This window comes from Rhinolophus hipposideros (assembly GCF_964194185.1).
Source record: "Rhinolophus hipposideros genome assembly, chromosome: 17".
NCBI classification, from domain to species: Eukaryota; Metazoa; Chordata; class Mammalia; order Chiroptera; family Rhinolophidae; genus Rhinolophus; species Rhinolophus hipposideros.
This window is the reverse complement of record NC_138063.1, coordinates 39,341,795-39,366,900: the sequence shown is the minus strand read 5'-3', so window position 1 is coordinate 39,366,900 and position 25,106 is coordinate 39,341,795. Positions and strand designations below refer to the sequence as shown.

General features: G+C 40.9%; 1 protein-coding gene across 10 annotated transcripts in view; it reads right to left on the bottom strand.

The window, feature by feature from the left end:
- Positions 1–1,372: 1,372 nt before the first annotated feature.
- ZNF521 (zinc finger protein 521) overlaps positions 1,373–25,106 on the bottom strand; it is a 284,989-nt gene continuing 261,255 nt past the window's right edge. For 3 of the 10 annotated variants that reach the window (XM_081078854.1, XM_081078848.1, XM_081078849.1), the window contains one exon: positions 1,373–2,233. In XM_081078854.1, the coding sequence (XP_080934980.1) occupies positions 2,204–2,233 (30 nt within the window). In that variant the 3' untranslated portion in view covers positions 1,373–2,203. The remainder of the gene's footprint in view (positions 2,234–25,106) is intronic. The other 7 variants (XM_081078852.1, XM_081078845.1, XM_081078851.1 and 4 more) reach the window with 4 other exon arrangements.

Here is a 25,106-nt window from a genome sequence, read left to right as displayed (position 1 = left end):
GCTGGCAATCCATTGTAAAATGTATAGATGTAGGTCTAGCATTAAAAAACTAAACACACACAAACACACACACACACACACACAATTACAGAGAACACATGCACTTTAATCACTATGAAGAACTTATTTCTGAATAATTTAAAAATTTGTTAACACTTTTTTTTTATTGGTAACAAAAGTAGTATAATTTGCCAGCACTTTGCATGGCTATTCACATTTAATGCACCCAACTAACTTGAAAATGGGGTGAGCAGTGGTTCTCAGTGTGGCTCCCACACAAGGAGCATAAGCAACACAGGAACTTCTTAGAATTGCAAAAATTTGAGCCCCAACCCAGTGGGCAGAATCACAGTTCTGGGTGTTGGGTCCAGCATCCTGGGATGGAACAAGCCCTCCAAGCAATCCTGCCGCAGGCTGAGGCTTGAGAACCACGGGGTGAGGATTACACCTATGGTGCTGGCAATCTGGGTTTCTTTCATGGGTCCCCTGGCGACAGGCAGTCACAACGAAATGAATTGGTCCACACTTCAGTTCCCCACCAAAAAAGTGCTGTGAGGATTCTCGCTTGTTTATGGTTTAAAGATCTGCTTGAAGCCCTCAGAATTTCAAAGAAGTTAAGAGTCTAAGCGAGTGAAATATTCTAAGCATGATGTGTTTGAAAGCTGTCCATTAATATGAGGTATATACTTACCGATTTGACTAAACACGTATATCAGGCTTCAATTTACACATGGCTATTCTCTTCTTTAAAAACAAACAAACAACAACAAAAAAAAACCCTTTGAAATGAAAGGTCCTAGTCATTCACCATTTTGGGGCAGCCACTGGTGCTAGCAATCTTCCACCGACACGCATGCCCGATGACCATGCTGCGTTACCTCCCGTGGTTGGGGAACCAAGGCTGGGAGGTGGAGTGATCTGGAGAAGACCACAGTGGGAGTCACACCAGGGCTAGAACTAACAGCCACTCTGCTCCCTGCTCTGTGCTTTGTCTTCTGAATGAACAAAGCTGCTTCTTAAGTACACATAAGCCAAACTGCCTCTCAAATTGCAGCCATCTACTTTGAGTTCAGATTTGCACAGCATGACATGAATTGGGCTGCAAATTATGCAGAAAACAGCTATCACATCCATCTGTGATGTCAGAATCTTCCAGTACAATGTGACCTGGTAGTATCCAAGAGAGGAGAAGAACGTTGGGTCTGATTCCTTCCCTATGCAGTGTGATGAATCTCCTCCCAGCTGCATTTGGCCCAGTGTGAAAAGGTTAAATATGATTGAGGTTACTTTACGCCTGTGATATGCTCAAGAGCAGATTTCATTTCCAAGGGTGCAGGCAATTAGTTTTCTTTTCTTTTTTTTCTTTCTTTTTAAATGGTAGAGTAACTAGAAAAAGAAAACACACACATACACTCATACCTAATGGTAAACTGAATTTATTTCCTCTTGGAAAACAATTCCAGTAATCTCCAGGTTCAGACCGCAGAGTAAACATTAATAACAGTAACATACAGGTTAGTTCAACTGATTCAAGAATTTGGCTGTGTGAAATCATTAAGGAAAACCTTGAACACTCAAAGCTTCAAATGTATCCAGGAAAAAAAAATCTTTGACAGTCTACATAACAACTATTGCATATATAGTGATGCTACCTGTCACATTGCAAGGCTTACAAATATATATACGGGCCTTATCCAGCTGTGGGGTCTGTTCTGGGAGAACATCTCTTCGTGGTTTGCAAGAATCTTCAGCAATAAAAAATAGTCTTGGCTTTAACTGTTGATATACCAAAAGAGAAATTCTAGGCTTAAGTGTAAATAAAAGGAAGTCCAAAATAGTCTCATGGGTAACACAGTTGTTTTACTCTGTCTTCCTTGAAAATACTTTTTCTTAAGCCATTTTGCTCACTTTTTTTTTTTTTAAACTTGCCTGAATAGGGCCCAAGTCCACTTGTCTTTATAAGACCATTTTAGTATCAGACGACATAATACATGTGCAACACTTTATATACAAAGAGTCTATCCGGTGCTCAAAAGCTCAAACACATGAACATCCAACAGTTTTGATAATACAAGTTTTATGGTACAATACAATGTTGCTGAATAATATACATTAACAATGAAAGTTTCCGTGCAAAGAGTAAAACATGTTCCCTTTTTGTGCCACAAAAGTCATTCTCCTTGAGAGACCGTATGTACTTGCACTAACTGCTGTGTTGGGTCATGGTATGATTCTGCAAGAAAAAAGAAAGAGGGGGAAAAAACTTAAGTGACTGTATGTTAATCGTACCAAATAGCTATCCTATAAATGCTGACTGGTTTATAAGACTGCGAATAATGTGTTTCTGCCCCCTGGTGACCAGGAGCTCCTGGGGGCCCTGACTCCTCATGGCCCCCAGGGAGCACCAGGACGGACAGGCAGGACCACGGGCCCAGTGAGGTGAGATGTCTGGCCTGCACCTTGCCTTTCCTCTGCCTCTGCCATGCCTTCCCAGGATCTTTCCACCTCCCACCATCTCTTCTTACCAAAATATGACCCATTTGCAAAGACCAGGGTAGCACTCTTTTAACAATTTTCTTTATCTGTGCATTATTTCCATTAACTACAAATGCTTTTGTCCTAATCACTTTTAGATGGTGAACATCTTGACAGCAGAGGCTCTACTTTCCCTGAAAATGGACTTTAAAGGCAAGAGCTGCCTGGCCAACGACTGACAGAGGAGGCAGGAAGGTTCTCCAGCGCCCCTCCTCAGGGGTGGGCTTGGGCTGTGTCAGGACATGGCTCAGGAGCAGGTCACCCAATGGGGCAACCACTCCCCCATGGCCAGCTGATGCAGGCTCTGATGTATTTTGGTAGGTTCCTCTCCATCACACAGGGTGTCCCCTTTCTTAGCAAACAACCTCCTTCCAAATTGTGAGGCTCACTGGACTACCTGGGCCTGTGGCCTGCACAGGGGGTGTTCCCATGCATTTATTTGGATCATAAGTCAAGAGATGGCCTGACTTCCACCTTGCCTCCTCGGCATGTCCCCTGAGCCATGTTCTCTCACCTCTCACCCTGTACTCCATCCTCTACAGTCCTCTGCTCAGAACCTGGAGGCTTAGGCCAACATACTACCACGTCTATGTTCATCGCATCTAAAACGGATTCCTCCCTTCTCTGGTTTCCTGCCGCACATCGTACGGCTTATATAGTACACTTGTAGGTCTTCTCTTCTGGCCATTTGCAGGCCTGGTGCTCTCCCTACGTCAGTAATTCTGGCGTTCACGCTTTTATTCATCCCTTCACAAGCATCTGTTGAACACTTGGATCACCGCCGGCATAGGCCACAGCAGCGCAGTGGTCAGGAAGGAGGACTGGCCAACTGCAGGGCTCACCAGCGAGGCAAAGGCACCTGGGGGGAAAGGACGGTCCCTGCCTCCATGCCTCCCAAGTGCCCACAGTCTAAACAATAAAGCCCTGGGGGCGCACAAGGGTGATGTAATATGGCAGAATTATATTAGAAATGAAAACAGCAATGACGTGGCTACACCTAACCCTTCCTGTCCTTTGCGGACGGCTTTGCAGCGGAGGTGACACGGGTCAGTCAGCTCAGTTGAGGCTGCAAACACGAGAAGGCATTTGGGAATGCAGGGAAGGCACTCCGGGTCAAGAGATCCACGTGGGTAAAGGCAACGAAACAAGAGTATGCAAGGTGTCTTTGTGGACCTGCAGCTTGTTCGGATTGGCTGGCGTCTTCTAGGCTCTGTGAACTACGAGTAATGATGAGAAAGGAAGGTGGAGCATAGTTTGGGGCCAGATTATGAAGAGCCATATGTGCCGTACTAAAGAGTTCAGGCTTTGTCTTATAGGCAAAGAGGAGCTATGGGAGTTTTGTAAACAGAGGGCTTTGTTTTAGAGAACTTTGCTATACTTCCATTCCTCAGCACAACGAGCAAAATGGCTGCTCAGTGACGACGTGCTGATGACCAGTGGCTTGGCTGCTGACATTTGCCCAACTGAGGCTGAGGGCACCAGTGAGGGAGAGGGGAGACGTGTGAAGAGAGCCCAGTTTTCTGTTCCTTATTTCAAACTCAGACCATTTTTCAAGAATGACAACAAATAATAATGATTTCATTGTCCCTTATTTAAAACGTAGCTGTTTTAATTAATTCAGTGAAAGAAATATTTTTCTTCTTTGTCTTAGTCTCAAAGTGCATACAGGAGCAGACAATTTTTATGTCTCTTTTTCTTTGTATTGATTTTAAATGCTTCTGAAAATTATTTTTCACTAATAGGTCGACCAAAAATAAGTAATCAGAATACTGATGGGACTGAAAAGCTTTCCTCTTTCCTTAAAAATCAACATAATTATGATCTGAGAGGTTATAAGCAATGCACAAGGTGAACTACTCAAAACATACTGTGTAAGCTTTATTACACATTTTGTTACCTTAAAGAGCTAAGTCTGGTCTTATAGAAAGGTTTCTTATTTTTAAAAAATAATCTAAAAAATAAATACAAGTTATGATAATAGTTAGCTAAATGAGAGGACACTGACAGCAGATAGGAATTTTTTGTTTTACACCATAATCAAAGTTAAAAAAAAATCCATTTAATAACATTAAGTTTAAATGTTTACAGTGCTTACAATAGGCATTCCACATTCAATAGGATTCCAGAGATTAATAAAGGACGATATATTGCAAAATCTCCAGTGTTTTTGTATGTGCCAGTATCAAGATACTGCAAAACAAGAATCTAACACAAATTGGCCATAATAGTGGCCAATAGTTGTGTCTTGGATGCTTTCATCTTAAACCAAAGCCATATAAGTCTCTTCAGAGCTGCAAAGAAATGAACAAATACATATGAATCACTTATTGCAACAGATTGAAGTTGCTACACTAAAGGAGTTATGCTCTGCATATTAAGAGAGGAGAATATAAATCATTTGAGAGAAGGACAAGAGTATGGCTTGTGAAATTCAAGCTTATAGAGAAATAAAGAGCCTCAATATAAATAATGTCTAAATGGAAACCTGGCATGAAAAATGGTAAAGGCAGAAAGTTTCCTTGGTGTGGAGATGTCTGTATACCCTTGAGATCCCTTATGCATTTTTCTTTCTTTCTTTCTTTTTTTTTTTTTTTGTCCCAGCTCAACTGACAGCTAGGTCAAGGCCCCCCCATTCTTGGTGTCCACCACTGGCACGGACTCTCCAGGTGGGCATATTCCCTGATGGTCATGGAAAATTTTTCATTGAAAAAAAAAGAAACCCTGTCCTCCAAGGCTTGACCTCACCCCCTTGGAGGATTACTGGGGTGTGTCCGTTCCCCTCCCCCACACTGTACTCTGAGTCACTTAAAATACAAACGGCCTAATTTTATTGTAGGTAGGTAGGAAGGAAGGAAGGAAGGAAGGAAGGAAGGAAGGAAGGAAGGAAGGAAGGAAGGAAAGATGGAAGGAATGTCTGAGCTGCATAGGTTGTTGGGTTTGATTTTCTGGGTTGGAGAGAACAGATGCAGAGTGTCAGTCTCTAGACTTCACTGAAGATCCTGAGAAGGGAAACAAGAAGTCACTGAATAGGAACCCTCTCTGTATTTTGCATATTTTAAAAATCACAGACACCACTTCTTTAGAAAAGGAGACAAGAAGCAAGAGGGAAAGATGGACAGTAGACCAGAGAAGCACTAAGTGCAAAGACAGGGTGGGCTCTGCACACAGTTCACTCCAGCCCTGGCTTCTTGCCATGCCCACAGAGCTGGTCCCCAGTCACTGCAGTACAAATGTGGACGTGCAGGGAGGCGAAAACGCTGCCAGGCCATCAGCAAGCAGCCTTCCCCATGTAGGTTTCTGCTCTTAGGTCCAGAGGAAACCACTCCCCCAGAACAAAGCAGTGGGTAATCTCACCATTTTTACACAGCAATTCACAGTCCCCAAAGTACTTTAATGCAATGACAGGTTATGAGAAAAAAGATCTGTTCCAATGAAGGGAAAGTGTTTTACATAATCGAGGAGAACATCAGCAACATCAATGGGGTTAGGGAGGGGTGATGACAGAAAAGGAAGTAGGAAGAGAAGAAAACTTCTGTAATCCCACAGAGAGCCATATTCTACTCTGCAAAAAGCCATCTCTTGGAGACCCCACGTCTAAGTAACTGAAAATTGCAAACCATTAATCCCAGTTATGAACAGTTGTTTTACACGAGGGGGGTTTGTGTTAAAAAAAAAAAATCAAATCCACAACACACCTTCAAACTTAAAGTTCTATCTAGGTATGATACCTTAATAACTAGGTTTCAAAAAAAAAAACCACACACAAAACAAAACAAAACAAAACCCTCTCTTTACTGTAAAGGGCCCCATTTGGAAGGAGTGTGTTCTATCTTTTTTTCTCTTTAAATGTGAAATTAAACTTAGAAAGCTAAAAAACAGATGAGGACCTTACAAATTCCCTTCTAGCACTATGTATTTCTTTTAAAATATGAGATGCCTTTCATTTTACAAGACTGGAATTCTCATTTTGGGCTTGGCACTCTAACAAATGATTAATTCAGCCTCCTTTCTGAGAGCTGACCACATTTACTGGTCAAATGGTTTAATCCTATTTAAAATGCAATCCAAGCAAAATATTTTAAAATAAAAATAAAAAAAAAACCATGATCCCCTGAAACTGTTCACCTTGGCCAACCTATCCCATTTTTCTGTGATTTTGATGTGAATTTGAATATTTGCCCCTATAACAATGACAAAGTTAAGCTTTGGAGAAAAGCCTGGGGGAATCTACCTTCCCAGGGTGGAAAAACTAAGTCCCCATCTCCAAAGTTGTGCCACAGATTGTCCAATCTTTTGGCACAGGCCACATCTCATCTGTGTTTTGTAACCCTTTGTTGGCATCAGCAAAATGTTAAGTAGCAATGGTAATAAAAATAAAAACTGCCTTTGAGTGGAAGTTTTGTGAGATCTATTGACTCAAAGATGTTAATCATTTTTACCAAGACTTGTCTATTTATAGCCCTTTGTCGCAAACAAATTCTGACAAGCTTTTAAAACTAAGAAAAAGAGCCAGCAGGCTATTTTAAAAAGGAATGGAAAAAAAAAACACAAGCTTTCCACTAATTCACCATGCTATTAGAATCTTGAATTTAAACAGCAGTTGTATTCAGTTTAAATGAGATGTTTTCCAACCAGATGAAATAGTAGGCAATTGTGGCCTTGCAACAATGCAAGGCGGGAAGAAATCAAGAAATATCAAGATTAAATGTGGCTGTTGCTTTCAACAGATGGTGACAACACCACGGCAGCATGTTGTTTTTTCCTTTAGTTGAAGAACACAAACATTTGTAATCAATCATCACTGATTAACTAATTATATTACCTTTCCTTTTACCACCAGGGCTGGACCTTTACCTGTAAACACTATGGATAATCTGTATGCTCTTATTTTTCTGGAAGCATATTCCAGCACACATACAGTCGTGCAGTTACAGGCTGCAAACAGAATTCTACATTACCGTCCACCTTTAACAACTACTGCTTTTTTATTTTTATTTTTATTTTTTTAAACAAAAGCAATTGGTTTCCAACAGGCTGGATAATAAGTCTTTTGACCTGCATTCTTCTTTGACCCATTAAGGTCACCCCCGCACTCGGGCATATAGCTGACTTAGGAAATGCCTGCTAGCCTAACATTTCATCTCCTGCCCACTCAAAATAAAGCTTTCTTTAAATGTGTCTGTACGGGTCCCTGAAGGCCAAAGAGACATCCCTGTAGTGGGTAATGGAGGGACAGAAGCTTCTGCCTTTATTAATGAATGCAGACCATTATGAGTCTGGCTGGCTCCTTCCCTGTTCCCAGAAGCATATACTGTACGTGACTTAAAATGCTAGAATATTGACACAAAGCGAGCCGGGCACCCCTAAGGAAAATTACTCCTCGGATATAATGTAGGCTCGTAACAGCTATTAGAGTACAAAATAAAACCCTCCGGGATCAAACTGACATATACCGCATTCTACCTAGTCCTCAAACATTAGAAGAATTTCTTTGTGAAGGCATTCTCAAGGACAGCATTAAACTGACTTTTGTAGCAATCTCCAACAGCATTTTGGCTTAGAGCTTTTAGTACTAAATCTCTGGTTTGAATCAATATAAGTACTATATCTTCCACATTAATCAATACATTTGGTTCAATACATGTTCTATTAAATTATACTTTCTAATCAAGAGTTTTACATTTCCACCCTCTCTCTTTTTCATTCCCAACTTCTTTTGCTAGTAAAATAGTTTTAAAAGTGTATACAGATAATGATGACAGGATACTGGGTTATCTCCCTCCAAACGTTAGAGAAAAAATTGTCACAACACAAAGGGCAGCCTTTAAACGTCTTAATAAGGTTAATGGGATGTGAATGTAATAAATTAACATTTTCAAAGTCTGCACGATTACAAAAGTACTCATAGTTTTAAATTAATTAAAAGTGAATAGCTGCAGCTCTGGAAGCACCATTAGGAATGTTCTAAAAATTATACTGAAGACCCAAATCATCCAAAAGTACCAACTAGGCCCATTTTACCACCACAAACTATACACTTCCTGGTAGTTGTGTTTTCGTGGACCTTAGCTGGTAAATACTAGGAACGTATGAGATGTTGTACTTTATTGAATAGTCTTTAAAAGACAAATATGTAAGATTTCCCAAAGTGCTATGAAAATCTAAGAAACATATTCATATAATGGATTTTTATAGCCAGGGAAGTTGAGTCATAATTTTTACTTTTGTTGAATTGACTAAAATGAGGTTCTACTCTTTTATTTTGACAAAACAATGGCATTTGTGAAACTATCATGATATGCTTTTGCTGCTCTCTTTAATGCCATGAATATTGCATTTATGATCATGTTTGCACGGACAGAATTTCCTTTTTTATTTTTTTACATGTAATGTCATCACTATGAACTTAGAGACACTGACACATTTTCTTTTGACATTTAACAGTTCGCATGGGCTTGGCCTGACATCTCAAAGCATTTTCTAGATGACACTAAAGTATATTAAAGCAAAAGGTTATATGGCATCATAGGTGATCAGAAAAATTCAAGATATTAAAGGCAAAAATGGACTATAGTTTATTTGGTTTGTCCCCTTGCTGGAACAGAATTGTTTTATAAAGTTTATATTCCAGGCCAGTTTTAAATGGTTCTGGCAATGAAGTTTCCCTTACACCTCCCATAGGAAATGATTTCACATTCTAGTAAACCTCACTGACAGACATTTTTGTTGTTGTTCTCTGGACATTCATGCTAAGTAAGCCTAGAAAAGGGTGGTCGGAGATAACCCTGAAACATGTGGACACTAGCATGTTCATGAGTTTATGCTCAGAAGTTTGTACACACACACACACACAGAGAGAGAGAGAGAGAGAGAGAGAGAGAGAGAGAGAGAGAGAGAGAGAGGAGAGAGAGAGAGAGAGAGAGAGAGATCTCCAAAGAAATCCCAAAGACAATCCAGTAAGCTATCTTAGTCATTTTACAAAATACATGTCATTCGATTCGTTCATTACAGATTCTAGAGGACCTTGTCTCACGACTAGATTTCACAGCCTGAGCACTACTGACACGTTGGGCTGGACAACTCTGTTCTTGGGGCGGGGGGAGTGGAGTATGCTGTCCTGGACTCTGTAGGTGGTTTAGCCGTGTCCCTGGCTTCTATCGACAACATGCCAGTGACACCTTCCCCGTTGTGACAACCAGAAATGTCTCCAGACGATGCCACATATCGCCTAGTGGGAAAAAGAAATCGCCCCCAATTGAGGACCACCGCTTTACAGTGTTTTGAAAAGTAATGCTTAAGTAGGCTACTTAGTCTTTACTTTAAGAGATTTCTCCCCATCGAATTAAAAACAAACAAACAAACAAACAAACAAAAGGACAGCAAAAGGGAAGCATGTATACCACATAGAACTATACTGCACAGCATTTTAAAATAGTCAATGGGCGAGAGCAGGCAATTGTTAATAAATTGTGGAAAGGATTCTTTGAGATATGTAATAAATGGCATTGCTCATGTGAAGATTTGAGTCTCTCCAAAAACATTCCTTCATTCAGCAATTTACTAAGACCTTCAATATACCATCAATGAACAAAGGTGGTACACATTATTGGCAATTAATCAAGGGTGCTTTAGGAATATTTTCAATCTAATAGAGTATAAAGGGACCCAAATATTAAACCCTGGAAATTAATATTTAGGGTATGGAAACAACCATCTACTTTGAAAGAACTGCAGAGCCATTATCCTCAACTTGCTGGTCTACATTCCATAGCAAGAGTCAACTACACCTGTAAGCAATGCATCAGGGAACCCAAGAGATGGTTTAGAGCTGGGAGGATCTTGACAGCATCTGGTCCAATATCTCATTTTATAGATGACGAAATTAAGTCCCAGAGTTTAAGCCAACATTCAAGGTCTTTGAGCTACTCCAGGGCCTGAGCTGGCTTCAGGCTTGAAGTAACTACTGAGCGGCACTAATGCTATGTTCTAATCCCTGGGCTGGGCCGGCTACAGAGATGACAGATGCTCTCCGAAATTGGCCCTCAGCAGCTCAGGGAGGACAGGAGCTGTGGGCCCTTCACCTCCTGTGAGAGGCTGAGAGCTTAGTTCTCAGAGAGTCACTCTTACCTGGTGCTGGAGGGATGAGGAGGAGGAGGTGAGAAGGGAGTGATGGGCTCCAGAGTTCGGGGGCAAGCATGAGGCCGGGCTGAGAGCCACAGAAAACGGAGACTGTTTAGGACTCAGTCATCTCTGGGGCTGAAGATCCCTGGGGCTGGGCAGGGGGGTGGGGAGACAGTTCAAAAGGGCCTATTTTCACTACAGGTGATCTTTTTTACATCGAACCAAGCTGAGAAGCCTATGGGGGTTAACAATGTCAGAAGTATACCTACGTAATTAGCCTGGCTTAGGCTAATGTGAGGCTTCAGAAGCCTACAAAGACTAATTTTTAAAATGATGCCATGTCTAAATTGCTAATATAGAACGATTTCTAGTATTTTCACAGTTAAACATTGCTGAGAAATAAAACAAGCCACTTTGCTCCACCAGCGTCAACAGTACAAAACACTGTGCTGATGGGTCATAAATGGGAAATGTTAACATCATAACGACTTCATTTTTCATTGAGAACTTAAAAAAAGGTAGTAAAATTTCAGTCACTAGCTGACCCCTCTGTTTTGCATAGCTGACAGGCTTGAAGGTTTCCCTCTTTGGAACTGATAACAGCCTTCATCATCTACTATACTGAGAAAAAAACAAAGTGCCGCAGTGGAAGAATAGGCTGACGAGAGCAAAATGGCACCTGGGAAATATATTAAACTATAAAGTTTATTTGTAATAGAAAGCTATAAATTGAGCTACCTGTTTACATGCAGGGAGACAATAGAAAATTTAAACTAAACTATACAAAGCCAGCAACAGTGAAAGAGAAGCTGGAGCTTCAAGATTTTGCTCTGCTTCTGGAATTGCAGGATTCCAGCATATTGTGGGACAGAAGGCTTTGATAGGCAACACAGTCTAATAAGATATTCGGGGATTAAGGCAGTGCTTCACAGACAGATGTGTCCATGTGCCAGTTGTTGCTAAGCTTTAATTTTTCCCCCTGTAATGTTTAATTTATCACACTGGCGCTCTCTAAACTAGAACATCTGTAAACAAGGTTAAGAATGACCTCCTTCCAATTTTACATCCGTGAACAGGGCCCCTTCTTCGTGCTCTAATTTTAGATACCTTAAAGATAAATAAATCTGTGGAAGGAGGAAAAAAGAAGGCTTGTTTGACACTGTAATGTGTTCATCTTGGTCGAATACAAATTTCCTTTCTGTCAGGCTCTTGGTGCACACACTGACTCCTTCCTGATGCTCAAGCCATATTCAGACACCTCCTTCCCAGTCAAACGCAATTAAACAAACTTCTGCTAAATATTTAACAGCCTTGTGTAGTAATTAGCAGCAAATAATGGGAGCTTAAATTGATAATTGCTCAGAAATGTCCTCTTGCAAACATTACAAATTTCCTGCTCCTCCTTTTTCTCTTAGATTTTAAATCCCAGAAGATTTTTTTGCTTTCTTCCTCCCCCCCTTCTTTTTAAGAAAAAGATTTAGTTAGTAAAATTACCCATAGTCACATTAGTTGGCTCAAGACCTTGCAGTCAAGTTGGGTTGTTCTACCATCCGCGGCAAGATTCCACTGGCCTTACTTATTTCACTTCTATTTTTGAAATCCATTGAAATTTAAAGTTATGTACCTGACCGCTGTTGGAGCAGGGCATTGATTTAAAAACTGACTGGCAGGCTTAGGATTTAAACTCTGGTCCACTAGATTCAAAAGGTCATCTGATTAGAATGGGAGAAGCACAAGGCGTTGTAATTTATATTCAAAGGGTAACCTTTGTAGGGAGGAGGGAGAAAGGGCTCTATCTGCTTTTCCTCTTGATATGGACAAGGATTTTCTTCAACCCAATTCCAATAACTATGAAAAATAGTTCATTGAACTTGGGCAAAAAGCAAAAGAAATGCCACTTCCTTGTAGTGCATTATTTCTTTTATTAAAAACACTGCCACACTCTTTAGGAGGTTAAACTCACATGAACAGTAATAAATCATAAAGAACAGAAAAATATCTTTCTCCATCATAAGCAACCAAATGTTTGTCTACTAGGGCATTTGCTTTAGGAAATATACATAAAGAGAATAAGACTATAGAAGGGCAATGTATTGAGTTACATAATTTACATAATTAAACTGTGTAAGTATGTGTGTATGGGCATGTGTGCACCTGTGTGTGCATGCAGGTCTGAGCTGGATGTTGGTGTATGTGCTATGGAGATGGGGAAAAAGCTACATACATGTATGGGTTCTACAGGTAAAAGCCCTGGTGTTCGCCTTTGATCCTTCTGTCCCTTAGGGCTCATATTCCTGCATGCAGAATGCAATTAGAAGGAGCCCCAAGCAGCCCTGTTTTGAATTCTAAGGAATTCCTTTTAAAATGCAAATATTTCACAAATCCAATTCTATTTGGGTGTCTCTCACTTTAAATTTTAAAAAATCCTGGTTTGGTGAGAGGAGAAAAATTTCACACTCAACTTTGGTGCTCTTTTTCTTTGCTTGCTCTCTTTCCTTTCCCTTCCCCCTCTTCCCCCTGCGGTAGAAAGTTTCAAGTCCCCTTTCTCGAACAACCTCCTGCCTCCCGGTGCCCTGAAATCACCCGTTTATTAGCCAGTTCACACGAGCAAACACAAGAAATCGGGAATGCTTAAGTGCCCCTCTTATCCCGTGTGGAAACTAGTCAGGTCTTAAGATATATTTGTATTCTCTCTTGTCCATCATCGCTTCTTGTCTCAGAATCTTTCAGGTCTGAAAATGGCAGAGCTGCTCCCACTCTCCGCCCAGCCAGGATGAGCCTCTATATGCTTCAGAAACCCACACTTGAAACACCCACCTTCCTCCCACTTCCCGGCACCTTTCCTGGCAATGCTTCTAGGTCTCTGTGGGACAGTTTCCTCACCCCTCATGGTGCACAGAGCTACTAGAAAGACAGCCCTTTAATTCTTCCACACAAAGATGTGCTGTAGCTATGGTGAGGGTAATCTATAACCCTTACATCCTTATATAATTTGCTACTCCAAATTAATTTTAATTCATTAGCATAAAGCAATATAATTAAAAAAACAACTCTTTAAAGTGAAGTATTTAACATGATCCTGGAAGAGAGACAACTTTGCCTAAGAGCGGGCCAGGCAGCAGGCATGGTGCATACTCATGCAAATTCAAAGGTGAGCTGTAAACAAGTACACACAGCAACACTGCCGAGCATAAAGGCCCGGCGACAGGAGGCCTCACTCTAATCAGCCCTCAAAGGAACCTGCCAGCCAGAAGTGGCACTTATTCTAATTTAAAGCCCTCATGCTTGCTTCAGTGTTGCAAAATTTATAAAAGAATAACTTCATTAAACCGCCTGACACTTCAAACGCAAATGCAAACCAGCCACAACACAGAAGGAGCTGGACAAGAGGAAGAGAAATATTCCCAGAGAACTGATACTTCAGGGATTAAAATAACGTCTGCATTTGGGTGCCTCTCTCTCTGAGGATGAGGTATGCCATGCAACTTTCCTTCCACAGGACTTCTGCCACATGGCCCTTTACTTCTGTCATGAGGCCTGTTGATCCTATGAGTCTGCTTAATAACGCTGAAAATCACTCAAAGTGGTTCGGCAAGCCATGTCACATGCAGAAATACATCTGGCAGTACATAAATGAACGCTATTCAATGTTCCTTTCCTGGTCTGAAGAGGAGATTGACTCCGAACACACCACTATTATAGTTCTCATTTACTTGGGTATATATTTCAGACTCACTTAAGTTGTTGAAAAACCAATGTAAAAAAATTTTTTTCCCTTAACCTCGGTCCTCAAGAAAGAAAGCAATGATAAGGGTTAAGTGGAAACAATCTGCTGAAACCATGCACAGCGCTGGAGAAAAGTTATTGTCACATCCTAAAACACACATTTTTAAGGAAAATAATTCTTCTCCCCTGAATCAAAGAATCAAAGAAATGCTACAGTAAAATAACTTCAGGCTAGATTCCTAAGCTACAGTGCAGTTTGTGTCAGAACACACATCATTTCATGCTGAACTGTCAGCATATTTCTCAAAATCATTTTTTTGGAATGCAATGAAAAGACAAATTGTAGAAAAACGCCAAACCTCTCAGAAAGTACGTGTCACACACAAGTTGTACTACATATGGGGATCGAGACCCCAAAAATGAATGACTCTTTTCCTGTTCAGTGTTTCTCATCACCCCAGTCCAAATTAGTGCTAAGATTCTTCTTCAAAGGGAATAGAGTAAGCATTCAAAAATATTGAAAATGCTACTCCACGGATGGATAAAAGGAAACAACTGTAGGGTGAAATCTCTGAGGGTGAATCTCCAAGGACAACATCCCCATTGTTTCTCAGTTTTGGAGTGGGGTTCTTGCTGTTGGTCAGAAGAGGGACCTGTGACAGCATTCACACCAGGATGACCAGAGGACACGCTGACACAATAGTAGATGCGGACATTAAAGGAATCACCAAAAAATGCAGTGTGATGGGATTCATATTATTCCTAGGAACACATATTGAAATTACTTCTCTATCATCCTTACATTTGTTTTATAGTGCTGAAAGCTCTTTTACATTCCCATAATGCGATATATCAGTGAAGGTAAGTTGTATTATTTTTCTTCTCCATGAATAAAATAAGGCTAATCAGATGGAATGAATGAGCTAATTCAACTATAGGCAGCCTTTATTATACAATAAAATATGGATTATTGATCCGGTGGAATTGGCAGGGCAGGAGGCAAAGTCAGTGAATGAAACCTGAAGATCTGAGCTTGAGCACGACTGTTTTTAGTCATGCTTAAATCTGTTAGAACTGTTTTCACTTTTGAAAAGCCACCCAAAGAAAAAACAACACTAACTAATTAAAGCCAGTTGCTTCAAAAGGGGGCAAATGAAAGGTTAACCCAGAGGGCTGGAATGGGAGCATGAGAAGGCCCCCTTCGTATAATCCCTTGTTACACTCGAGCCACAATGGGTGGAGGAGAAGTGGGCAGGCTCTTTTGGCCTGTCTGTGGAATGGTCAGTGAAAACTTATTTGGTAGGCTGAAATTTACTTCCTAGGCGTCTTGCTACAGATTCAATTGGATTCAATCTCTTCCTGTAACAAGAATGAATGTATCGTGGCTGCACTTGGAGTTGGATTTGTTTGAAATACAACACTGGACTGTCCCAGCAAAACTGTTTTGTCTTTTATCTCTTAAAAAAAAATGCGCAATAATCAACCCTGGTTAGAAAGAAAGCAGCTTGGAATCTGAGGGTCACATGACAAGGAAAGCCTATACAGCTAACACTAAAGGGAAGAAAGAAGATGAGCTCGGAGTCAGTGTATATTTCCACACCTTAGTTCCACCTTCCCAATCTTAGTTCCCCTTACAAATCTGCCTCGCGATACTAAGGCATGCTGACTGCTATTTGTACTCTGCTACAAAGTGCAGACCAGACTCTCCTGTATTCCTCATAAACTTCTCCCAGCTCTTCCCTACAGACCCGGGTCATACCTCTCTACCTTTGCACAGGCCGTGCCCACACATAGCAGCACAAACATTTCTACTCTTTTTTTTTAAAGAGTAGAAATGGGGTCTGTGTTTTGGTAGGCACCCCTCCAAAGCATAGGTAAGTATACACGGGGCATGTTTTCGAAAAAGACTCCAACGAAAGGGAGGAATGAGACATGCTCAACAATGCTGCACAAAGTTGCAGACTGTTCGGCTACAGTCCAGAAAATGAATCCAATTTTTCATTCTGTCATTATAAATATTTCATTGCAAATGGTACTGATTTTCTGCAACTGTGGTTAAGCAAAGGGCCTCTGTGTGAATATTTAAGAAAAAAAGAAGGAGGAAGACAACGAAGAAGAAGGAGGGGGAATTAAAGGTTAGCAACCAATTAATTTCTTACTTTAAATGTAAAAGACGCTGGGAGAAATTCAACAGTGATGTAGTGTGTGACTCAAAGAAGAAGAAAAAAAACATTTACTCGGCTCTTCTTCTGACAGTTTCTCATAAAATATCTGCAGTCCATCTATCTTTTAGTACTCTAGGCTCCTCTGGAGAGCAGAAAATGGTGGTTTAAAGCTCACTTCAGTGCCAGTCTGCGGGAGATTGCTTTCCACAGGACCCCCGCTGATGGAGGCCTAGGGGAAGAGGCCCAGGAGTTATTCAATCAGCCCGAGACTCTGGGGCGGCTGGGGGTCCTTTGAGGGCTGATTATAAAGCTGCCCTCCTGTTGCCTGCCTCGGAACAGAACGAAATGAGCAGCCTCTTGCTGAGCAGATTCTGCAAGAAGGAATTTCACCTGTCATGGAGTTTGTCAGAATTTCAGGATTTATCTTGGTGCAAAATTAATAAAATACCAAGCAGGATTTCAGGCTGACTACTCAGCTGTGCCATCTCAAAGTGATCTTTCACCCAAGAAAACCTGGACAGTGAGCACAGCCTTTCTTGCCCTACTTTTCCTTTGGAGGGTGAGCGAGACGATGTGACTAATGCCACCCAGACATCAGGATGAGATTCTGAACCAATTACACACAAGGCTGAATTACGTGTGGGTGCTACTGTCTTAACGCGTGACCTCTCCCCTCGCCGCTTTAGTTCGAAAGCCTCTTTGGAATAAGCCTGAGACTGAAGCAGAAAAAGTCCATTTCTGCCGTTTATAACACAGTAGGTCCCCCAGTATAGCATCACGTCTGCTAAATTCACACACTGGCAGTTCAGGCCTGGAATTGATTTATCTTTTAAAAAGGAGTACTAACAACGGACTATGTTAAGAGCACATATTGTGAAACACCATAAATTAGTGGTGAGTCAGCCTGAGCAACAAGGTGGTTCCACTTTTTGTTTCAACACACACCACCCTTATGTCCCAGCACCCTCTGGGCTCCCGGGGGAGCATGGGAGTGGCGATGGGAATGGGAGGTTTATTAAACCTCTGCAAGCTCTGAGCTAGTCGGTTGGGCCACCTCTGCTCATTCAACTTCCGAAGGTGGCTTGTGCCACACGTATCACCCCAGCTATTTTAAGTGGGGCTCTCTAAAGCCCAGCGTTTGATCATTTTGAGCTGAGGCTTGGGTAGCCCCAAGGCAATGAGCTCTGGTTCTCAGAGTGGGGGGCATCGTATCACGGAGGGGGCAGCATGTGGGCACTGGGTTGGCTCTCACATCACTGGCTGTTCCAAGCCACTGGAGAGAGTGGGCAAACATTTCTCAGACTCGCCTCCAGACTCTGAACTCAGGTTCAGAACAGGATTAACTTGGATGGTCACGCACACCTTGTGTGGCCTCCCTGGCCCCCCACCACGTTCAGGCCATGGGTGCCTCTTACTAATTGCTCATCGGCAGTACATCGTCCACTCCTAGAGTCGGCTGTTGGTTTAAGGCAATTGCTGCTTCCCTGTCCATTTTCTAATTGACATTTTCTAAATGAGACATAAACAACACTGTAATGTGTTCCTTCCAGGTCTTCCCCTAGTTAAATGACAATCCCCTTTTGGAGAGCCACCTTTACAAAGCAGTAGTAGTTCAACATTTTAACACCAAGAGATCCGAGGAAAGAGTGAGCAAGAGAGAGAGAGAAAGCTTGCAAGTGAAGGCACAGATGGTGGGCGGGGACGCAGGGTGCTCTCAGCAGGCTTCAGTGGAGATGCATTAACTCCACAGAGGGATGAGGGCACCCCACCAGTACTGTCATGAATTATAACTGAGTATGGGAGTGAGGTCTTAGTGCCTGGCTCACAGCAAATAGACTGCTCTATTTTCCTGCACAATCACCTTTCACCCTTATAAACTCAAAGCAGGGCAAAGCACACTGCTGATATTTAATGGTATCACAGTAGCCTTTTATGTGTCTAGAAGGCACACAAACTTAGCAGATGTGCCCAGTGGTGTAAGTCAGATAATTATAAAATTAAGTTTTGGCAATGTAAAAAAGGAAACCTTTTACAGGCAATTCGGGTTTCCAGTGGAAGATGGTTTTCTGCCAGCAGAGGAGCTGCATCAAAGCAGGAGGTCCCTCCCCCCGCCCCCAAAGAAAGAGGCCCACCTCCCAGGCCCACTGGGTACAAGGAAAATGCCTCCCTTTTGCAAACTTTCTCCTCTTATGGGAAAGCAGTTCCTGCCCACTTTGTTCCCCCACTCACTCATTCAATGAAGTTATCAATGAAGGAGGCCTGTTATTTTAGGCAGTTTAAAATTTCACCACGTTTAAAGGACTCATTTACCCTGCCTTTCACTCCCGTTTAAGCCTCCGAGTTGCTGTTCTAAATGACAGCACCGCGAGCCCTGCTTTTAAGCACTATTCATCTCACCAGCCACAGCTCAGGCTTTTACAGAACACTGCTCTCTCTCCAACATGGGGAACTTACTCCTCCATAGCTGCAGGGCAGAGCCTGTTAGAGCTGTAGATGCACTGCAAATATAACAATAAAGGATACAAATGTGACTTCCTCTTAAAACACACGCTTGGCTCCGAGACTGCCTTGCCTAGCAAACTCAATCCAGGGCAGCCTATCAATCTTGCTCCAAATGCACAGCAACAGCTCATTTCACATGGCTGTCCAAAGGACGGCTACATCCACGGACCAGAAGATGCTGGGATGAATTGCTTGCTCATTTCAGGGGATTTATAGTTGAAGTCCATGATTACTACGGTTTCTCTCTTACTCTAATTGTCACAACAGTTGGATATGGAAGTGGTGTTTTCCCACAATCGGATAAAAGTCTGTAAACACAAAGGTCTATCCTTGGCATTTTTTTCTCTGCTAACGTGAGGAAACTGATCCAGGTGTGGAGCAAACATCTAAACTAGGAGCACATGTGGTAATGCAACGTGCCTCTCTGGACTGCAGAATGTTCTAGAAATGTGGATTTCCAGTTCTCTGCAAAAGATCTGACTACAAAGGTGCTGAGACCAAGCACTGTCTTTACAGGACAATCATGCCCGGAGTTTCTCTTTCCTAATGGTTGCAGATCTGGTGCTGTGTGGCAGCAGGCTGTCTTGGCGACACAGAAGATGGCAGGGCCAGCAAAGCCCAGCCAAAGCAGAATGTGGCAGAGGTGATGAACATTTCCAGGGGGCTGGGAGGGAGGGGGCTGCAGAACTGGCCACAGTGCTCTTCAGTACACCCTAGCTGGATGCTCCATAAAGTCGCACTGATGGCAGTTCGGAGATGGCCATCTGTCGTCAACTCTGGGCCAGAACAAAAAAATAATGTAATGGCAGATCGCTAACAACAGGGCTGTTGGAGGAGGGAATGAGTCCTAGAATGAGGAGGTGGTTCTCCCTCTTTTAATAGCAAAAACCAGCCATCGATAGGAACATCACGAAATTAATGGATGGAGAATTTTTAAAAACTGAGCTGGGGTGCTGCAGAAACAATTCAAATGTAAATAAAGTGGTTTCAGCTTATTGCAATTACCTCTGTTGCACCTACTTCAGGCATATTAACCACTCAATTCTTGAAAATTTGACTATCAGGACACATGGTGAAGCAGTGAGGGCCAAATTTAGGGAAAGGTGAGCCCAGGTTGTGCCTCCAAACATGCACACACAGATTAGACATTTATTGGTACAAAATGGGTAATTGAAAATACATTTACTCATTTAGTCCGATGAGTTCATTGTGACAATCAGGCTTATCTATCTTTCTAGGTACTTGCTTAATTTCTAGATGCAGTTTTATTAAAAAGTAAAATAAAGCTACCTCACCTTTAGCTGCAATATGAATTCTATCAAATTTTAAACTCTCTTCTTTGCTCAGAAAAGCCCACGTTCTGTGCTACTGCATAGATGATAGGAAGAGAGAGAGAGAGAGAGAGAGAGAGAGAGAGAGAGAGAGAGAGAGAGAGAGAGAGAGAGAGAGAGAATAACAAACTGAGGTTAGCCGAGTGCTATTTCTTTGTCCTATATGATTAACTTTCTGCCTTCAATGGTAAGGCCAATCAATCCTGATTGAATTATCCAATATTAACAGCTGAAAGTGATCAAAACTAATGGTGAAAACATAGCACCAATCAATAAATCAATGCAAATGATTCGGTTCCTGGAGATCCGATCAAATAAAAGAGATAGATCAATTTAACCACTGAGCAAATTAAGTGGAAGTTGCTGTAGCACCAATTTACTTCAAAAGCCCCTCAGGCCAACAAAGCCGAGAAGTGAGGTGGTGTAGAAATGGACTAGTTCCAGAACCACATGCTCACTGGACACGATTTATGCTCATGCTCTGAGTCTATGTGACGTGTTTAGGGTCTGCGATTTCAGACCCAAGAGCAAGAGATGCACAGAGGTCCAATAGCTAAGGAAATGGAGACCTAAGGTATGAGGCACAGACCACCCAGGAAGAAGCAGGAAATACACCCCCACACTGCCTTCCCAAATGACCAATACGGAACCCAGCTCTACCAGGCCCAGACAGAGTAATGGGCACATCTTCCCAATCTGGGTCCCAAAGGAAGACACAGGACAAGAGGCAAGGCAGCACTGGATTCTGAGGCTTAGAATTGGAGTGGGGATAATGGAAGAAATTCCAAGCTCTGTTAGAACTAAAAACAAAACAATTGGAAAACAGAGAAAAATTGTGGGAAGATGAGTATGAGGAGCAAATTGCTTGAAAGGCACTTCTTTCAGAAGTGCTATGGTTGTAACACACACTTTTCCATTCCTCTTGTTTGCAAAAGAAGATTACAGCCTAACTAGGAGAAAAATATGAAAATAAACCAAAGCAAAACTTTCCCCACACTACATCCAGATCCTAGCTTGTTTTTCATAGAGGGGCAAGGTAAAACTTTTTTCTTTTGGCCACAGGTCCTTAATATCGGACGGTGAGGGGGAGGGTCAGGTTCTTTTGAAATGCATTGTGAAAGCAAACATAAATGTTTCGTTTTATAGTCATATGCTAAAAAAGAAAGAACAAAGAAACCCAAGACTCTTTAATCCCTTGAAAAAAGGTAAATGTTTAAAAAAACGAATTTTTATCTAGAAACCAATTAACATGAAACCATGTCAAGGTATGATTAACTGGAAATTGATTCCAGTGAACTAGAACAGAGAACCAAGGAATATTCTGACATGTCTGAGATACAGATTTTATTTCCAAGGAATGACGAATCTTGATTTTGCTTACTTGGCTCAGCATTAGGGAGCAGCGGGAGGGCCAAGGAACCAGGGTTCACTTGGTGCCATTCTGTTGCGCACTCTGTGCTGAGTGCTGAGTCTCATCTACTCCATGGCACTGCCACCAGGACCTGGGAGCTGGGTGTGATGCTGTCATCCCCTACATGCCTGTTTTACAGATGACAACACTGAACCTCACAGTCAACAGTTTATAAGTGGCAGTGACCAAAATTAAACTCTGGTGATTCTTTTCCACAATTCATGGTCTTTCCCTTGTATTAAGTTGCCTATAGGGATATCAAAGCAAAAGAAAACAAATTAAAAAAAAATAAAACATTAAAAAATTACAGTCGACTCTTGAATAATACAGGTTTGAACTACCTGGGTCCATTATGTGTGAATTCTTTTCAGTCAACACTGTGAATGTGTGTTCTCTTCCTTATGATTTTCTTAACAGCGTTTTTTTTCTCTAGCTTTATTATAAGAATACAATATATAATACATGTAACACAAAATATGTGTTAATCAACTGCTTCTGTTATGGGTAAGGCTTCCAGTCAACAGTAGGCTTAGTTAAGTTTAGAGGGAGTTAGAAGTTAGACACAGATTTTCGACTGTGTGGGGGGTTGGCGCCCCTAACACATTGTTCAAGGGTCACCTGCATTATTTTAAAACCATTAACCATTTGAGATTTTATGAGTGGCTAACTCTCCCACCTTCACAGATATCTGAATCATATCCGTCCTTCAAAACTAGCTTGAATGCCGACCAGATGATGGCTTTCTTGGTTCTCCTAGCTGGAGAATAAACATCTTCTCTCAGAATACTTATAACAATTTTTTGCATATACCTCATATAATAGTTAATTATATATGTATTTATCTTTTCTAGTAGACTATAAATATGATATGCTTATAATTATTTCTGATATGTCGTAGAGTGCTTGGGATCATGGTAAACTTAAAATGATGAAATTCTATTTTTATATTTTTTATTAATAAATATATTTTCTTATCTAATAATGGCACTGGGATGACAGTATATTTTCTTATCTAATAATGGCACTGGGATGATAGTAGTATATAGTAGAGATAGCACTTGTGATTTGATTACTAACAGGATTCTTAAATGGCTCAGCACATATTAAGTTAGTGAGTGACCTGGTGAGTGACTCAGCAGCTATGTTTCAATGCTGTATTGTTGTCTCCTACTTCCCACCCGATATGCAGTCATTCATTTTTCTTTCAGAAATATGACCATAAAACTTAAGCATCAGTTAAGCTGTGATGCGAAAAATATGCATCAAAATCAGGTGATTTGGTGAAAAAGTGATTTCAGAAGAAAAGCAAACAGCTGTAGAGCCAATTACATATTTAAACTTTAGTGATATCTGACTGTCTTGGTATATCCCTCAGAATGTTAAATCACTACTTTATTTTGAATGTGGAAACTGTATTCCTGAGTTAATGAAAAGAAGGGCTGAGTGTCAAAATAACTTTTGATATATAAAAGGAACTGAAATAGCAGAATCAGAGCCTAACGTTCATCTAGGCCAGGGGTGTCCAAACTGCGGCCCGCCCGCCAACTGTGGCCCGCAATCCATTTTTTATTGGCCCGCAGCAAATTCCAAAAATATATTTAGTGTACTTAAATAAACCAGGTGAGGCAATACGTACGAGTGAGTGGCCCGGCTGTTTGTGTATTTTACCACATATGGCCCTTGGTAAAAAACGTTGAAAAAAGTTTGGACACCCCTGACTAGGCCAATTCCCTCTCTTCCTACTGCTGGAATTCCCTCTATATCCATTAAATTCATAACGTGAAGCTTGATGGAACTTTCTATGGGGACATGTTGGAAGAGGATGATTTGATCACTGCTGTTGAATTGTAGCTTTTCTAGAGGCACCAATTAAACAGTAATTACTGTATTGGAAGAAAGTGGCCTATTCAACAGCATTTTTACAAACACACCACTTGCTCACACCTGTATAAACCACTCTGGATACAAATATGCATTGTAGGATATTATTCTTGGACCACACCATCCCTCTCTCAAAGCAGCTTCCTTAAGTTCTGCAGAAAAAGTTATGAGGTCTATTAGGAAAACATGTGAAACATTCAACATATTCATTCGCTTTTAAAATAACAAAATGTTCATTTAGTTCAAATAATGCACTCTTATTCCAAAGCACATCTTCCTTACCAGCATGCTAGGTGGCCTTTGAAGTATTTAGAATTTCTTGCAAAAATGGGAGAAAACTCTACTAAAAGGAAAAGATTATATCCTGCCAAAAATTATACACTATTTATCTGTGGACTGGCATATAGAACTTTAGGTCAGAAAGGTTTAGGGGTCATGTGAAGAATAGGTGTGTCCTAGATTGAGTGTTCCATAGAAATAGAGGTTTCTTTGCGCTTAATTCTAAAAGGAATTATAGTCTGTGATGTCCAAAGGATTATGTCTGAGTCCTTGATTTTTCTGAAGATGGACAGTGTATAATGAAGAATTATCTGAATTCTGAATGGCCTTGTCGGCAATGTTCATGAAAATAACATGTGTACGTGTGTGTGTGTGTGTGTGTTATAATTTTATAACTAATAAAGCATTTCTCTCCACAAAAAGATGCTTTTGTGTTTTTAACTGGGTATAAATATTGAAAGAAATGTAAATTACTTATTTTGGTCATGAAATAATTTATGCATCATGAAAAGATACAACATAGTTCCTAAACTTATTCTATTAGTCTCACTCTGATATAAGAACTGAACACACTATATGCTTTCAAATTTCCATAGGGTTTCAGTTCTTGGGCATCTACTTTTATGACCGTTCCTGAAAAAACACAGGTGTAAAAAATAATTTGAGTAATGAAAGCAAATGCACAGGACTGTGAACCCCTAAGGTTAAAGCATAAAAACCCAAACACATTCAAAACTAGAAAAAGCAAAGTTAATTTTAATCCATTTTTTCTTAATGCATTGAAATTAAAATCTACTGCTATTATTGGGGATTTTAGAAAACAGACATACACAGATATTCCAATGAATGTGGATATTAGCTTTGCAATAATTATCACACGCTAACTATAAATCCGGCTCTTACCTAAGGAAAGAGGCACAGATCAAGCCTAAGTATTCATATCAAGACTAAATATTTATGATTTTGAGTTGTGAGATTGAAAAAATAATGCTCACAGCTTTAGATTATTAAATAAGACTTATTTTGGCCCAGGTCACAATCTGAATGAATAAGTCAGAAATGTTTTGAGAGATGTTTGACTTCTTAAGATCTTAGAGTCTTGTGTTTTGTACCGTATCTTCTAGACCAAGGGTTCTGAAAGTGTGACTTTTGGGG